This window comes from Onychostoma macrolepis, chromosome 20 (assembly GCF_012432095.1).
Source record: "Onychostoma macrolepis isolate SWU-2019 chromosome 20, ASM1243209v1, whole genome shotgun sequence".
In the NCBI taxonomy this organism is placed as follows: Eukaryota; Metazoa; Chordata; class Actinopteri; order Cypriniformes; family Cyprinidae; genus Onychostoma; species Onychostoma macrolepis.
Genome location: NC_081174.1, coordinates 31,671,102 through 31,689,847, shown reverse-complemented (window position 1 = coordinate 31,689,847; position 18,746 = coordinate 31,671,102). Strand labels below are relative to the sequence as shown.

Here is an 18,746-nt window from a genome sequence, read left to right as displayed (position 1 = left end):
TAGATGCAGTGAACTAATTTCACAAATAAGCCAGAGAAGAGCTAAATAAAGTACAAAAAGGTTTTGGATAGTTTTAGGTTCTAGTTGTTTAACAATTTGAATTTAAATGATTCAACACAGTTTGGTTTCATAATTAGTTTACATGGGAATATTATTTTTATAGTAATGAAATACTGTAACTTATGGAAGCCTGTTTCTGCTAAAGGGGATAAAATAAATCTTTTTACTTCACAATTCAAATTTTTGGAACTGAATTGTGAGATATAAACTCAGAATTGCGTGAAAAAAAAGTCTGGATTGTAAGATAAAAAAGGTCACAATTACCGCAATTTTTATCGCATGGCTTTCATAACTATACGTTGACGTAAGGTATTTCAAATAAATATCAAATTATTCCATTTTGACTTTTTTGTGGGCCTATCGGCAAGCAGGGAATGACGTCACTAGTGTTGTGAGTTTCGTGGCGCGGTGCGCATGCGCAAGACATTCGCGTCCTTCTCTAGTCGCGAGACGCAACGGGTGTTGAATGCGTTGTAGCGCTGCCGTATGACCACATGTTATCAACCGCATAAAACTTCGAAGAAGTTGTGAAAATATCCGCCGTTTAAACCCAGTTTCATGGAAGATTCTGGTAAGTATCCTTCCCGCCGTAGATTTCCCGCGATTCGCGTGCGTTTGTTTCTAGAAAACTCTGAGGTAAATGAGCGGCGTCGGTTTGTTAGCAGTTTAGCTAGCATGTGCAGAGACCAGGCCAAAACCAGACCGTTTTCACAGTTTAATAACACGTTGTGCTGGTTTTGAAACTAATTCACCTTTGAAATGCCACCGAACGCGTTTTAAAGCGTGTTTTGATCATTACTCTCATGCGTTAGCAAACTAACCTCGACGAATCATCGTGCGTCGTTTAAACAGGAAACGCCATACTAACATCATATAACCGTAAATAAGTCATGTATGTTTTCCGTGGACATCTTTAAAGCATTTCTAAGTCGTTTTTACGGAGTTCGCAGGTTCAATGCAGATTTGTTCAAACTGACCGAAATTATCGAAACACATGAGTATCTTTAGCAGTGCAAAGATTAAAACATATGCAAATTAGGCGTAATAATATGCCTTTGCATCACAACTGGGCATTTTCTGGAGTCTATATCATAGCCTTTTGTTTATGGTTAAATAGGCCTTCCGCAAATTAAGATTCTTAAATTCATAAAGTCGTGGCATTAAATGTTGCATGAGTTTAAAAAATAACCTCTTCCTCAGTATTTTGCAGTGCAAATATTGTAAAACATTCTCAAATCACGATACACTTACTGGAGATGCAAAATGAACACATGAAGTCTTGCTTTCTGAGAAATTAAACAAGCTATGTGTGTTTTTGTTTTTTTAGCCCAATAGCAGATATGTTATTGTTTTAATAAGACTTGCTTCATTTTGATCAAATTCTCAAAAAACATGACAACTTATCTTCTGCTATTTTGCTTCTTAAAATAAATAAATTAAGTGATGGAGATTGTATTTGCATGCTTTGAAATGTTGCTAATACATCTCATTAGCCGGGTTTCCATCCAAAGTTGCGAATTTAACTTGCGTGTAAAATTGGAATATCGCATAAAATTTGCGAATAAGCACCGTTTCCATCCAAAGAGTCAAAGAGAACAAAATTGTCACTTCCTGATAAATTAGCACTAAATATCACTAAGAAAAGCAGGAGCAGCCACTGAATGTAATAATTTATGATAAATTGCTTGCGTCTCAGAGCAAGCAGACAAACAGGTTTTAGTCAGGTTTTGCCATCCCATAGCGCAAAGTCACATGACTTTGTGATGTGCAGGGAGGAATTTATTTGGTAAATGAGTTTACGTCTTCCATTATTCGCATTAACCCTTTTTCGCACAAGTCAAAACCACCTCACCTCTTTTGCAAATTAAAGGATTTTTATTTGAAATTCGGTGTTTCCATCGCTCGTTTCTGATGCGATACCTTAAATTTCACCTTCATAAAGCCAGCAGAAACCCTGTGAATAGTTTCAGTAGTCACGATTGATTTTACATTGCCAGCTTAACTGTAATGAGACGATCATGACTTACATGTGTGTTTGATGTGTTTGTTTCAGGTGAGCCCATGACCGGGATGTTGGACACGAATGCCCCTGATAACGGGGACGCTCCTGATATGGAGGGCACCGGGGCCGATTACGTCACAGACCCGACCGCGACCGACTGGACACCGGCTCCTCCGCAGGCTCCTCCGGCGAATCCGGAAAGCAGCGAGTACGAGCAGATCCAGCAGCCGTCTGCATTAGAACAATTCCAGCTGTACTCCGTGGAGCATCTGAAATCTGCAGCGGAGAACATCGACCACACAGCCAGTCCTTCAGACCCCGGTGTGGAGAGCCTCGAGCAGCAGACGGAGCCAAACGGACAGCAGACGGAGTCAAACGGACAGCAGGACGAGGCCAAGCCGGCCGAAGCGAGCGACTTAGAGAGCCCTTCCAATATGGAGCTGGAAGACGCTCCTAAAGAAACAACAGAAGCGGTGGAACCAGCGGCAGACGCAGATGCAGACGCATCCGCCACACAAGAACCTGCGCTTCCTGCAGATTACGAGCGGCTCTTTAAAGTTGTGGAGGATAATCCTGAAGACTTCAATGGCTGGGTCTACCTTCTGCAGTATGTTGAACAGGAGGTGAGTGTTTTTAAAGCACCGTTTCCATCCAGTGAGTTGAAGAGAACAAAATCGTCACTTCCTGATGAACTTGCGCTAAATATCACGAAGAAAAACTAAATTTGCTGCAGTACAGTAGAAGGCACTGTATGTAATAATTTGTGTATACGATAAATTACGAGCTTCAGAGAGCGCAGACGAAAAGCGGTCACGTTGGCTAATTTTCAGAGTCTGCTGTTTGGGAACGCAGTTCTGGGAGTTAATTATAACGAAGCGCTTTGACGAGACTTTGCTCAAGCATTTTAGATGCTGTGAAATGAGATCCGTCGATTGGTTGCTCCAGTTTTATGTTTTCCCATCACAGTCACATGTTTTGATGCGCATGAAGGAATTTATTCGGTAAAGTTTCCATCGTAGTTTATGCGCATGTTTTCTTACCGGATCAGAAATTTGTCCTACTTAGTTGAGCGCATCATTTTTTTTTTTTTTATGCGTATTTTGCGAATTTATGCACATCTTGGTGTTTCAATCCAGCTGTTTTTTTTATGCAATATCCCAGAATGCACATAATAATAGGTGGATGGAAACATAACTATTGTCTTATGAGCTTTTCTTTTGTTTCAGAACCACCTGGTGGCTTCAAGGAAGGCGTTTGATGCCTTTTTCTTGCACTACCCCTACTGTTACGGCTACTGGAAGAAGTATGCAGATATTGAGAAGAAACACGGCTACATACATATGGCCGATGAGGTGAGTCTGAATGACTTCTAGACAAAACTCATGAGAATAATCTATTTTTGTTATCATGAAGCCATGAAAATGTGCCGTAAAAAGGTGCCAATTTTTTTCACCAAAACTTTCAAATGAAGCTCATGCAAATTATCAATTTTGTTGTCGTAATCAGGCAAGAGTTGTTTATTTTTTTTAAGTCAAGTCATAAAAACGTATTGTTCATTCTTCATTCATGTTAGGTAATACACTAACTAATGCTAACAAATGACATCTTATTGTAAAGTGTTTCCAGTTTTTTTTTGTTAAGTTGCTAAAACATCTTAAAATAGGCGAACCCCATGAGAATTGTCTATTTTTGTCATCATAAAGTCTCAAAAAATGACCTTTTAATACAATTTCTTGTTTTGGAGTAACATCTGACATGTTTTCATGAGATTCACTCTTTAAAGTTTTCTTCTCAGCATGTTTTGTTAAAAAGCATCACACAAATGAATCGGTTTGAATCTTTTATTTATTTTTTCCTCTCACAGGTTTACCGTCGAGGTCTGCAGGCTATTCCGCTCAGCGTCGACCTGTGGCTGCATTATATCACTTTCCTGCGAGAAAACCAAGACACTAGTGACGGAGAGGCTGAAAATCGCATCAGAGCGTGAGTGGGGCTTTTACAAACCTCAAATATCTGGTTTTTGGTCAAAACACTACGGTGTTGCACGTTCTACAGTCTTGTGGATTCAGTTTACAATTGATGAATACTGTGCATTTATGCCTATAGGTTGCTTATGATCAATAGTTGATGATTTATGACATTGTTAAATAGTTGTGAGATGCATATTTTATCTTCCTCATTTGGAGCAGCTGGAAGTAGTAAAGCAAAGCCATTTCAAAATAAGAGTCATGGTTTATTTAGGTCTCTGTTTTTAATTAAAAGTTATCCTTGCAAATCCTTTTTTTTTTTTTTTTTTTCTGGTTAATATCGGTGTTTTGGTTACACAAACTATCTGGCATTTAATTCAATGTCTCAGGAAGGAATGACTAAAGATTTAATTTAACACTAAGTATATAATAAAAACGGCCTTTTATTATTATCATACCAGCAAAATCCAACATCGTTCAACCTCTAATTTGAGTTTATATTTTACATTTATGCTTTTAGCAGATGCTTTTATCGAAAGTGACTTATAAAAGAGAAACGAAAGCAGATTTTCAAAGACCGAACAAAATTTAATGCCAGGCTTATCAGACAACTAGATAAGGAAGCAATCATGTGTGTTTGTCTATTAGTACATTTATACCAGTTTCAGTAAGTATGCATATTGAGTATTTTCAGTTTTGAATTTGTAATAAAAAAATTTACGTTAAATACTTTTTATTTTATTTTAGTGTTTGTTTTGCATGCACACATATGGTTTTAATTTTGTGCGTGTCCTAAAAGTCCTTAATTTGTTATTGAAATGACAAATACTTGGATTAAATGACTTGCTTGTGTTCTTTCAGGTCCTATGAACACGCCGTTCTGGCCTGTGGAACAGATTTCCGCTCGGACCGTCTGTGGGAGACTTACATCGCATGGGAGACGGAGCAGGGCAAGCTGGCCAACGTCACGGCCGTCTACGACCGCATCCTCTGCATTCCCACCCAGCTGTACTCACAGCATTTCCAGAAGTGAGCGTCTGACCGCCTTGATTTAGTCCCTTTAGATTAGGGATGGGCGATATCTTATTGTTTGCGATTATACCGGTAAAAATTCTCCCCACGATAAGAATTAGTCTTCCCACGATAATAACGATAAAGTCTAGTTGTTGACACATTTCTGTGCGCGACGGTGCGGAGCAACATCGAGGAAGGGGGACGTGAAATTGGAGTATATCGCTAAATGTGGAGCTTGAGCTGCTTTTACAATCTGGAACTGGTTTGGTCAGAGCTGTACAGTGCGACAAAACAATCGGTCTGAGTAAATGTAGTACAGTAGCGCGTGTATGAGCCCGTTTACAAACCTGTTGTCCAACAAAGATATCATTTATTGACATGCTTTTTCTCCAAATTAGCTTAACATAGTCGAGTGTTTGAAATAACTTGTTTTTGTGACCAGACCTGGTTTCATATCATAGAATGATAGTATTATATACAGTGATAAAGGCTATGTTGATTAGCATTGCAATATATACTTTCCTTATATATATATAAAAAAAAAAAAGTTTATTGTCTTCAAGTTTCATCAGTTAAAATTTCTCTATCTCTGTTGTGCGTTTTATGCAGCGATAGTCGGATACCTTTGTCCATATTAGGGATTTCCTGGAGCGTTGTCAGTAGTATTACTTCTGCAATGTATATGTGGAGTTTCTGCAAGAGCGCCCTCCAGCTTCCAGTATGAATTAAAGTCGTTACATTAGATGTGTACTCGGTAATAACCCTATTTTGGGTAAAAATAGGAAAGATAATACTTTTCTCTAAAGAAACAGGATTCCCTGAATTATTGCCTTTTGATATCGTTATCGCGATAAATACCAGAAAATATTGAGATATATTTTTAAGCCCATATCGCCCATCCCTACTTTAGATATGTGCTTCTGATGTCAGTAACGTTTGTAAAACCAGGGTTCATTCAAGGTGCTTAAAACGCTTGAAGTACTTGAATTTGACTTTTTTTGAAATTGAAGTCCTGGAAAACCCTTGAATACTAAATTTCTTAAAAATAGTATTAAAATTTTGTCTCGTGAGCTAAGTGTATTGCTAAGCGAGCATAAGTATATGATAAAGCTTTTACTCTTCAGGTCAATCACATATAATCACTTCAAATAAGGAAAGCGATAACTTTGTCATAGTATCCTTTCAGGTTGCCACAGCCATTGCGTGCTTTGCATGTGCTGCACTTTATTTGTACCATTTTGTTTTATCTGTTTATTTATTTGACTTTGAAAGATAATAACGATATTGTGATCTCTGATTTTAGTCCTTGAAAAACAAAAAGTAGTTCTTAAAGTACTGGAATTTCATTTTGCACGAACCCTGTAAAACATCGTCGCTCTTTCTATAGGTTCAAAGAACACGTGCAGAGCAACAACCCCAAGCACTTCCTGTCTGAGGAGGAGTTTGTGCAGCTGAGAGTGGAGCTGGCTAACGCTAACAAGCCCAGCGGAGACGACGCACCGGGCGAAGAGCTTCCGCCGGGGACGGAGGACCTGCCGGATCCCGCTAAGGTAAGAGCGCCATCTCTGGTCCGTGGGCTTCTTAACATGGCAGAGGTAGGCAAGGGCGTCTGATCCTGGACACGTGTGCAGGTTTGAAGAGGTGTCTTTCCGTTAGCAGCCAATGAAAACCTGAGGGTCCAGGTTGACATCCAATCAGGGACTTGGGCTAAAAGTGGGACGGGCTCGTGACGAAATGCCACCGTCCCAGCACCGGCCAGAGCTGATTCACTGGGTGTGCAAACCGTACTGTTTCTGTCAAACTCATGGTGACGTAGACCTTTTGCGTAGCTGGACATCAGACGAGATAAAATGTTTGCACCTTCGATGCGATGCTCAGGACGCTGTGTTTTGCCCTCCAGAGAGTGACGGAGATCGAGAACATGAGGCATAAGGTGACCGAGACCCGCCAGGAGGTGTTTAACCACAACGAGCATGAAGTCAGCAAGCGCTGGGCCTTCGAGGAAGGGGTGAGTGTTTCTGAAGGACTCCTGGTTTGATTGAGCATCATTACTCTTCGGGGTTAGTGATTGGATTAGCCTTTATTTCATCTGCTGATTCATTCAGGGCTCCTTTAATCAAATTTAAGGTGATAAAATAGTATAACAAAAGTCATCATTATCGTTTTAAGAGGTCTTTAATTTGGGGACGGGGAAAAAAAAACAGGAATTGCAATATGGTCTAATGTGATTATTAAACTTCAAAAGCTGATGATTAAATGAAGACAAGCACTGTGTGAACTTCTTTCTTTGTGATGAACACAAAAGAAGATATTTTGAATAGTGTTGGTAACCAAAGAGTTGACGGTAGCCATTGACTTCTGTTGTAGGGAAAAAAATACTATGGAAGTCAATGGGTACCGGCAACTATTTGATTACCAATATTCCTCAAAATATCTTCATTTTATATTCAACAGAGGAAAGAAACTCACAAGCAAAAAAAATTGTTGTTTGGGTGAACTGTCCCTATGTCTTAAATTCAGTTTGATCAAATTAAAGGTCATTAAGAAGTCTTAAATACCCTGAATGGTACAACAAAAGCCTTGATTATCATTTTTAGAGGTCTATGGTTATAGATTGTTTATGATTCACTGTAGGGCTGGGCAGTATATCTCATGCGATATGCACGCGCATCTCGTCAGTAAAGCCGGTTTCCAGTAAAACTCTATAACAAGCATAAAATACGAAGTTTTGTATACAAGTGCAATAATAGTAACAGTTGTAATAGAATTTGATATTTATAGCATATACCATTTAGCTGTAAATTGTTTTATTTAGACTGTAAATTCACAAATTACCTCAAACGCCGTGGCATTTCCTTTACACCGCGTCTACACCAGACGCGAGAGGCGCTGCGCGGCACGACAAAATACAATAGTCAATAGAACACAATATATTATAATCAGTGCGGTCTACACTGGATGCGGTGCGGAACGACAAATCTCCGACAGTAAACTGATGCCTCGTTCTATTTATGGCGTGCTGACACAAAGTTCAAATGATTTTTAATGGTCACTTTGTCGCGTCCAGTGTAGACAGACTTTAGCTGGCGCGGCGCGTTAAGTGTTAAATATCTCAAGAGCCGTTTCCAGTTGCTATTTGCAAGAGGAGCGAAGACCTGCTTGCTTGGTGGTGGAATAATGAGGCCACGGTTACTTAAAATGCATTTGCGGAAACATCGTAACACCAATGAGGTCCTCCCTTAAACCGGACAATATCAACATGTTTTTCTGTCAAAGAATTTTAAATCTAACATTATATAAAAGCCAAGGTAGGCTTAAGTGTTAGTGTTTACGTTCAAATTCTTATCAGGCCAACGCAGACTTAAAAATCTGCCACCGTCACAACCCTATTTGTTTACAAAAAACTCACTTTTCAATGACGTAGAAGTTTTCTACATTTACAGGGGAATATCTGCTTCCATGGCAGGCACAAATGCACATATCCCATTCATATCTGACTTATTTCCACATATGAATGAGGCCTGAAACCGATCTGAGAATATCGGAATCTATGTGATTTTTCCTTTTTTTTTTTTTTGTGTGTTTTTTTCCCTGCTTACACGGTCACGGGCCATCTGTGCCACATGGGAGGAAAAATTAGAGCGTCCCATTAGAGCTTTTAGTTCATATTTGGAAAAATACTGATATTTTTTTTTATACATGTTTTTGATATTTCTTCACACAGAATAATTTCTGTTCATTTTCCACTGATTTACGCGATCTGATGAGCATTAACCCATATTACGCGATCACATCTGTTAATGAACGACGTGTGGTTTGTTTACTGTAAATATACGAACATCACCAGAACTGCTCTGAGAGTCACTTCATGAGCATTTGACCGTTTCATTTGAGTAAAACTAGTGACGTATCATATACACACACACACACACACACACACACAGAAATGTAAAGATATTCACGGCAACCCGTCAAAATAAAAGTTCGGTTTAACTTGAAGACATTGCATCATAAATATATTACTATTATTCAGCAGAATGTACATACTACTATTACTACTAAAATTATGGAAACTTTATTTTTTAAGGAATGATCATACAACATTTCTTCCATGTTTTAATTTTAATAGTAAATCCCATTTTGTTTGCCAAAAAAAGTTTTAATTTTCAATAATTTAAAGATAAATGAAATTAACGTTTTATGCCTTCATTTGATAACCTAACATTTCATAAGGCTGTTTTAAGATTAAAATTGTATACATTAAGTTGTTTTTATGCATTCAAAAAATTAGACATGCTACAACACAGAATTTGGTAACAGTAAAACATATGGTGAGAGAAAATAAAACACAACTTAATTATATGACTGAAGAAAATGACAATTATAATAACGCCTAAAATACGTGTAAAAAGTGTTTTTTGCAGCCAGTTGAAGGGTTGGGTACATTGGGCCTCATCCATCCTACTTGTACAACGACTGCCTACAACAATGAAGTCAATATTACTGGTTACTTTTTTATATTTAGAACAATTCTTAATGAGATACTAGTTATACGTTGCTGCCATTGATATTCTAACTCGTAGCAACTAAAGCGTCTCAGCAGGCCTAAAAAACTCTTTGGTGGACACACGTTATTGAATATTTATTGTTAGGGATATGGCCTATTAGTCTTTTTTGCATTTATGCAATATACTGAAGCCAAACCTGAGAAAGCAGACCAGATTTGCGTTCCTGGATACGCAATTTGCGTAGCTGTAATTCAAAATATATAACACTGTTCTACTGGCTTTTAGATGTTTTAATAAAACAAATCGTACATATTGTGTCTTTAAGGGAAAAATGAAACGTTTATATGCTAGACCGCCGCATTTCGCCATGTTAACGAACGCCGATTTCCCTCCGCAGATAAAGCGGCCGTACTTCCACGTCAAAGCCTTGGAGAAGACCCAGCTGAACAACTGGAGGGAGTACCTGGACTTCGAGCTGGAGAACGGGACTCCGGAGCGTGTGGTGGTTCTGTTCGAGCGCTGCCTGATCGCCTGTGCGCTCTACGAGGAGTTCTGGATCAAGGTAGCTAGATGCTGCTGCCGCTCGCGCCTCACTCCCTCTGTCCACCCCTTTGCTTCCCATCAACGATATCATCACTTCCACAGTAAAACTTGCTGCACTCTTTGCGTGTAACGTTGATATTTGACTGTATCTGTTATATTAGGGGATGGCCTGCTTGCCACACAAGATTTGACCGCAGCATTTGCCAACTACGTTGCACCTCTCCGTCTCCTTCTACCTTACAGAAACTTATCTTATTGGTTCCATGAAGGTGCTGATGGGTTTAAAACAGAAATTCTCAAAACGATCTTGTCAATGGAAATTCAGCAGTGCGGGGATGTGAAACGAAAGCTCAATTTTTATGTGCTCTTTTCCCATCTTCTCCTTCTGTTATCTCTCTCTGTCGCTCTCTCTGTCTCTCTCTTGTCCTGTGAAGTACGCCAAGTATCTGGAGAGCTACAGCGTCGAAGGCGTCCGGCATATCTTCAAGAAGGCCTGCACCATCCACCTGCCCAAGAAACCCACCGTTCACCTGCTCTGGGCCGCGTTTGAGGAGCAGCAAGGTAAAATATCAGACATGCAATTGGTAACATACTGTGTTTTCCAGAATATAAGTCGCATTTGTAGTCTAAAATGTGCTGAAACTTTTATTGATCCACCTTATTACTAAATGCAGAAGTAAACCTATGGGCGAGGCTTCCGGTTCATTAGCCGCTGTAGGGAAATAATGACTGTATGATCACGAGAACCATCTTTTCACACTGAGAACAACTGAGGGACTATTACAGAAGGTTCAAACACTCACCGATGCTCCGGAAGGAAGAACCATGCATTAAGAGCCGGGGTGTGAAAACTTTTGAACAGAATGCAGATGTGTAAATTTTTCGTATTTTGCCTAAATATCATATTTTTTCCATTTAGCACTGCCCTTCAGAAGTTACAAAAGATACATATTTCCCAGAAGACACTAGTTAAATTTACCCTGATCTTCAAATTCAAAAAGTTTTCACGCCCCAGCTCTTAATGCATGATTTTTCCTTCTGGAGCATCAGTGAGCGTCTGAACCTTCTGTAATAGTCCCTCAGTTGTTCTCAGTGTGAAAAGATGGTTCTCGTGATCATACAGTCATTTTTGGAAAGGGTTCAAATACACACACATGCTGGAAAACCAAAGAATGTGAGGAGCTGGAGGATTTTTCTGAAGAGCAGCAGGCAGTTTAACTGTTCAGGACAAACAAGAGACTCATGAACAACTATCACTGAACAAATAAACACAGCTGTGGATCATTCAGGGAACAACACCGTATTAAGAATCAAGGGGATGTAAACTTTTGAACGGGGTCATTTTTATAAATTCAGCTATTGTTTTCTCTATGTAAACATCTTATGTGAAATATATTATTCAGGTCAGTATTAAATAATCAATAACATGCATTTTGTATGATCCCTCTTATTTTGTTAACATAATTAACATTTTGCAGATTCTGAAAGGGGGATGTAAACATTTGACATCAACTGTATAAGGAGCTGGATGATAATATAGTTATTTTGTGTTGAGATTTACTGTAAAGCACATCGTTTCATGTCAGTGTACTGTATGTGTATAATTGTTTTTCTGAAATTTGACATTGGAATCTGTATGGACGTCCCTACAGGCAGCATGGACGAGGCGCGGCGGATCTTGAAGGCGATGGAGGAGGCCGTTCCTGGACTGGCCATGGTGAGGCTGAGGAGGGTGAGTCTGGAGCGCCGGCACGGGAACATGGATGAAGCCGAGGCCCTGCTGAGAGACGGCATCACCAACGGGAAGAACAGCAGCGAGTCGTCCTTCTACGCCGTCAAACTGGCCCGACAGCTGGTCAAAGTGCAGAAGAGCATCGGAAAGGCCAAGAAAGTGCTGCTGGAGGCCGTCGAAAAGGATGAGGTACAGATTAACTTTCAATAACATGAAAGTTACATATAGTCAGTTTCAATAATTAAAAAAAAAAAACATTTGAGAGATTTATATTTGATCAAAAAATTATATATTATGAATTTTTACATGCATCATTACATATATTAAATCATTTATTTATATATTTTATATTTATTTCTTATATATATTTGTGACCCTGCAGCACAGAAGCAGTCATAAGCAGCACAGCTATATTTGTAGCAATAGCCAACAATACATTGTATGGATCAAAATTATACATTTCTCTTTTATGCCAAAAATCATTAGGATATTAAGTAAAGATCATGTTCCATGAAGATATTTTGTAAATTTCATACCGTAAATATATCAAAACTTCATTTTTGATTAGTAATATGCATTGCTATGAACTTCATTTGAACAACTTTAAAGTTGATTTTCTCAATATTCAGATTTTTTTTGCACCCTCAGATTCCAGATTTTCAAATAGTTGTATCTCAGACAAATACTCTCCTATCCTAAATGTTGAAATTAGTTTGAAATTAACTGTTTAAATTGATTCACAGAAATGAATTGAGCTCTAGCAGTCGTTGTGAGGGTCATTTCATGCCTCCAGGTTTTTTAAAATACATTTTTTGTTGTTTTTCTGCCTGCAGACGAACCCGAAGCTGTACCTGAACCTGCTGGAGCTGGAGTACAGCGGCGATGTGCAGCAGAACGAGGCCGAGATCATCGCCTGCTTCGACCGAGCGCTAAACAGCTCGATGCCGCTGGAGCAGCGCGTCACCTTCTCGCAGCGCAAGCTCGAGTTCCTGGAGGACTTCGGCAGCGACATCAACGTGTGAGTTAGCAAACTCTGAGAGTCTTTGTTAGCTAGGGCTGGGCCATATGGCGAGAAACTAACATCTTGGGGTTTTTTAACTTTTGATGATTTTTAACTAGTCAACTTGAAAATGTAACTACAACACGATTCAAGTAACTTGTTCTTTATTAACCCTCCAGTTAAAGACAGTTCTATTCCAAGTGCAGCACGCATGAAGATGTAGATGTTAAACTAATCACTTGTTAAACATTTTTGCAGAAAAGATGCATGAACTACAACTACATCTTGTGCAAACTTGTCTTATACATATGTTCAGAAATAATGCTTAAAAAAAATCTCGCAATTCAGAATGACTGAAGGTTTAACACCAGAAGACTATTAACTATAAACGTTCTGTAAAAACAATGAACAGCAGCTTTCAGTCCGTCTCCATGATGCAAACATGAAATATCAGACACACAGTAGTAGTCCTTCACAGGTTTGGACGTGTTTGACTGTTGCGCAAAAACAGGAAATATAGTGTCTAAAACGTAAGTCTCTTAATTAACTTCTTGTTTATTGAACTGTTGTAAAAAATCAATATCACATTTGTAATCATGGTCAGTTTTGTAGAAAAAAACGGCAGTCTTCGTGTCAAATTGATTAACTATTTGAAGTGGTATAAATATATACATTTTCTGCCCCCATGTCTTGAATTTGTGATCATTCTAAATGCATTTTATTAGACTGAATCATGCAGTGAAGGAACGCTCTCTAAAAGCATATGCGCACTAGTCTAGACTTCTCACAATGTAAACATGCACTCCGCAGGTGTGTTTTGAATGGTTTTTGCGAAATACTGTGAAATCGCACATCGTTAAAACAACAATTGTTATCGCAGACTTGATTTATAAAAATAAATCAAACATTTAATTTGAATTAATCGATAAAATGAGAAAAATGGCCCAGCTCTACTGTTAGGAAAAGTGTTTTTAAGATGTTTTGAGATGCATGTGGCGTTCTCTCCTCTTCACGCAGGCTGGTAGCGGCGTACGAACAGCACCAGAGACTCGTATCGGAGCAGGACTCGCTGAAGAGGAAAGCAGAGAACGGGTGAGTTACCCTGATTCACTGAGACTTCATTAAACTCTGATTATTTCACGGCTCTCAGGAACAGGTTCTTAAACTCATAATTCACCATTCCACAAATGAAGGTCTTAAAAATAGGAACAGAAAGCCTTAAATTCATAAATGTTGCATGAACTGCAAAAAAAATAAAAAAATGTCTTGCTCCGTCTTGTTTGCCATTATTAATATCTAAACATCCTTAAATCAAGATGCATTTACTGGAGATGCAAACTGAAGATATGAAGTCTTGATCAAAATGAAGCGAGTTTATAACGATGTGAATCATTGAATCTGATTTGTTTGGTTTTGTCGTCTCCAGCTCAGAGGAGTCAGACTCAAAGAGACAGCGGACAGACGACCAATCAGCAGCCTCGGGTCAGATGATGCAGGACATGCAGGCCAATCACGCCGGATACAACTACAACAACTGGTACCAGGTCAGTCCTGCCTCCAACTGCATATACAATCAAACCTACATTTATTCAGACACTTTCAACGTTTCTCACATTATCACAGTTTATTCGCTACAGTGTAGACAGTAATAAAATATGAGAAGAACTCCGAGTTAAACTGTCAGAACAAATTCATCTTGATAATGTCAGATAACTTTGATAGAAAGGGATGTAATTAGGGCTGCAAAACGATTAGCCATGATTAATTGATTAAAAGTTTGTTTACTATGTGTGTACTGTGTATATATAAATACACACACATATACACACACATACATACATATATAAATATTATATTAAATAAATAAATTAAATAAATAAAAAAGAGATGCACTGATTGCAATTTTCTCGGCTGATACCGAATTTTTTTTTTTTTTTGCCGATTTTTCTCCTAACCTTATTAAATGTCATCTTTCACATAAAATTATTTTGTTTCAATTAATTCAGTTAGAATAATAAGAAACTGTAGAGTTGTTACCATTCAAATGAAATCAGTATCAACAAACTCCATCTTTCCACAGCAGGAAACACAGAAGCTGCATCTGAAGTGGCTTTAGATGCATTTACAGACTGTTTGATGAAGCTGAGGTGCCATAAATGCATTTACACCCCAAAATTTCAAATGCATAAATATATATATATTTTTATTAATGTTTTAATGTTATTAATGTTCATTAAAGATTAATGGTTTAAATATTTTTAAACATACAAATAAGAAATTTTGGGAAAAAATGCAATGATGTTTTTAAATATGAAATCAAACCACCAGTAGGTGGCGGCAAATGACTCTTTAAATGAGTTAGTCACTGTTAGGTTGAATAGCTGTCAGCTGTTAAATTTACAGACCTGCCAACCTGTACACCTCCGTCCACAAAACATTGTATTCAAAACAAGCAACAGAAAAAGATAGTTCAACCAATCACAGCTCTTTTTTTTTTCCCCTCCTCCCTGTTTTGCATTTCCATGCATTGTATTTCTCTCCAAGCTTAGGCTGTTTGTGCGTGCAGAGATGAGGAAACACATGCATCTGGAAAAGAAACACACGTCGAGCATCTTTCCTTGTAATGACGCAGAATCAAACGAATGTTAGAAATAACTTCCGTCCTGATCTGATGTGGTTTCCTGTCACAGAACGACGCAGAAATATATTCTATACTGTAATAAAGGCTATGTTGATTAGCAATGGATTATTAATTATTCAAATACCCGAGGTGGTTTTAAGAACACCGATAAACATCGTCGCAGTCGAGTGTTTATTGCCTTAATGTTATCTTTGAACGTCATCCTTCAAAGCGTTTCCGTCGTCTTTCATTGTTACGGGGTGCTTTTGTTGATATTAGGGATTTCCTGGAGCGTCTGAGTTCTGTGTCTTCTGTGATGCATGTGTGGATTTTCTGCGCGAGGGCGCCCTCTGGTGTCCAGGAGGAATGAAACAGACATTACATGTGTTCATAGCTCTAAACAATGGCCAATCCATAAAAAATAATTCTCTCAAAAGAAATTTGAAGTAGACATGATAATCTATGTTTTTATACAGTGTACAGAAATGTACTGTTTTTTTTGTTGTTTTTTTTGTTTTTTATAAATTGCATTTAAAACCGGATTTAAAAAAGAATTAAACTGTGGTTAAAAAACTAAGGAATCTATTGAACCGTATTGATGCAAAACATTTCCAGCGTTGGCAGGTCTGGAATTAGATGATACCAATTCAGCTCAACCAATTACCAAGCAATGCTTCATTTAGTTCAGTCTGTGGTGTAAAAAGATCACATTAACAATTAAAGAAAAAACACTTCAGCAAAACATGCTCAAAGTGTCTGAATAATTCTTGCTCCCAAATTTTGATCAATTTTACTGGAAGTCCACTGTTTTTCTTCAGTCAGATTTTTCTCCTGTATGTGGAACCGCTGGTGTTTTAGTCTGTATGTAAATGTGATGATGTGGATTCAGTCTGTCATCTTAACTATTGTTTATTTTGCTCTGTTGTATTGTCTGTGTTTTTGAAACGTGTGTCCTTAAAGTTTTGATGTATGAAGAATTGGGTATAATGTGTCACAGTCTACTTTATTTTGCTATCCTCACTTATATAAATGAACTATAGTGTCCTGCACCTACCAGTTACAAAAAAAAAATATATATATATATCTGCTAATTTTTGGTTTGACTGTATGTGACTCTGTGTGTTTTCTCTCTTCCAGCAGTATAACTCATGGGGCGGTCAGAACTCCTGGGGTCAGTATGGTCAGTACGGTCAGTATAACCAGTACTACCCACCGCCCCCGACATAACGGACTGCGCCGGCCGTTTCTACTGCTCCTTCAGCTTCAACATTCACCCCGTCTCCAATCACACGCTGTGTGTTTCTTTTTTTGGCACAAGCTCTTTTCCCTCTAAGTGCAAGTGAGTTTTTAATGAGCCGAGTTGGTTTAGTTGTGTTCGCTGACAGATCGACGTTCGTTTGGAAGACTTGATCCTCATCTCTGCTCCTCAGTGTGATCCTGTGTTCAGAGAGAAACGTGAAACATGAAGACGTTTTTTATTTTGGTTTCATAATAAAGAGATTGACATCCTACACGTCTGAGTGATTGATTTACTTCTGCTTGAACCGTGCCGTGTACAATAGTTTACTTTTATGTAATACTATCTATAATACAAAGTTGCAGTTTGACTAAATAACATCAAGTCGATGCGGTTTGACAGTGTTTTGAAATATGAATCTGGGTTAAGTTTGTGGTAAAAGCTATGCAGGGATCAGAAAGGTTTGTAGATCCTCTATAATCACTAAACTTTTAAAACAAATCAGATTTTAAGTAATTTGAGAGAAGTTGGTAACTAAGGAGGCCCAGTAAAAAAGGTTATACAGGTTTACGTTTATGAACAATATTTTATATAAAATATATATTTTATGAAACATGTTGAACTCTAAACCTGCTAGAAACTCAAAGCCATAAATCTAAATAAGTTGTTCCAAATTTGAGGTTGACATCTCAAAAAATGAGCTTTGTTTGGGCGCAGTACCATATTTTCTCCATTAGATGCCAGCAAAGCTCCGCCGGGGCACACAGTGCTTGGGTTTGTGATTTACTGTAGTTTCTCAGATATTACAACACACAATCTTTTTTATGACACGTATACAAACCACACTCTGACATCCGTACCAACACACCCACACAATTACAGCTGCGGTATTTAGCTAATTGGCTTTATAATATGCAGAAGCAGAAAACAGGAATAAAGCGAGTATTTGCTTTATAGACCCTTCATAGACCAAACCTGAAAAAATGGCACCATCTGGTAAAAAAACTGAAAAATGTTTAATTTTGAAGCCTTTCCAACAGAATGAAAGCCTATTAACAAAAATTGCATCATTTTACAGTTAAACTGCACTGCAATTAAAAAGCAGTTTTAATCCGTTTTAATGGGGACATTTTTGTCCAAAATGCGCTGAGAGTAACTTTGTATCTAGTGCAAAATAGGTTTATTAAAGGAAATAGTAAAATTCCAATAAAAATACACACGTGTGCCAAAATGTATGCAGCTGCCAATAACACAAGACAAAATGATCAAAAAAACAAAACTGAAAAGCACAAAAATGTCCGAAAGGTCACACAAGGGTTAAATATTTTGTGTGTGAATGTATATGTATGTGTGTAAATAAAATAATTTAAATACACTACCAGTTAAGTTTTTGAACAGTAGGATTTTTAATGTTTTTTAAAGAAGTCTCTTCTGCTCACCAAACCTGCATTTATTTGATCCAAAATGCAGCAAAAGCAGTAATAATGTGAAATATTATTCTAATGTAAAACAGCTGTTTTCTATGTGAATATGTGTTAAACTGTAATTTATTTCTGTGATGCAGCTGTATTTTCAGCATCATTACTGCAGTCTTCAGTGTCACATGATCTTCAGAAATCATAATAATATGCTGATTTTGCATTTGAACACACATTTTATTTGTTAATTTTATTTTTTTAAAGAAATTATTTACACAATGGCAGTAAATTATGCATATATTGATTTGCCCTAATTATCTTATTTTTTTCTCTCTAAAAATCCCACTGCTTATAAACATACAGAAAGTCTTTGGATTTCTATGGACCTGCACACATTAATAAATCAGGTGACTAATTATTCAGAAAATGAAGAGGCCGCACAATTAGTTTAATTTGTCGTTTTTATAATTTAATTACTTATCAGCTTTTCATCACCTCATGAATCCCAGTTTGGAAAACCGTGGTGTAATGTAACTTCATGATGTTGATTTGAAAGAATGAAAATATTTTCTTATGATTTTGGTCAAAAGTAATCATTAATATGTGCAACCCAACACTTACTGACTACAATTCCCTTAATGGACT

At 37.8% G+C, this 18,746-nt stretch overlaps 1 protein-coding gene across 4 annotated transcripts; it reads left to right on the top strand.

Annotated features, from left to right (window-relative positions):
* Positions 1–473: 473 nt before the first annotated feature.
* On the top strand, positions 474–16,957 carry prpf39 (PRP39 pre-mRNA processing factor 39 homolog (yeast)). Of its 4 annotated transcripts, none has more exons than XM_058755561.1 (15): positions 474–631; positions 2,114–2,685; positions 3,289–3,414; positions 3,927–4,045; positions 4,891–5,058; positions 6,431–6,593; positions 6,944–7,051; positions 9,949–10,113; positions 10,529–10,655; positions 11,747–12,015; positions 12,660–12,844; positions 13,844–13,918; positions 14,253–14,370; positions 14,907–14,973; positions 16,587–16,957. In XM_058755561.1, exons 1-14 carry the CDS (start codon positions 619–621, stop codon positions 14,940–14,942), a joined length of 2,244 nt encoding a protein of 747 aa, XP_058611544.1. In that variant the 5' UTR covers positions 474–618; the 3' UTR covers positions 14,943–14,973; positions 16,587–16,957. The 4 variants fall into 4 exon arrangements, with proteins under 4 accessions (XP_058611544.1, XP_058611543.1, XP_058611542.1 ...); XM_058755560.1 differs by having other exon boundaries at positions 16,584–16,957; XM_058755559.1 differs by lacking the exon at positions 14,907–14,973.
* The last annotated feature ends 1,789 nt before the right edge of the window (positions 16,958–18,746 follow it).

Bases quoted from the DNA above. Each gene is read 5' to 3' on its own strand.
- prpf39 (XM_058755558.1), top strand. The intron at 4,046-4,890 runs GTGAGTGGGGCT...GTGTTCTTTCAG, and splicing joins GCTGAAAATCGCATCAGAGC to GTCCTATGAACACGCCGTTC. The intron at 12,845-13,843 runs GTGAGTTAGCAA...CTCTTCACGCAG, and splicing joins TTCGGCAGCGACATCAACGT to GCTGGTAGCGGCGTACGAAC.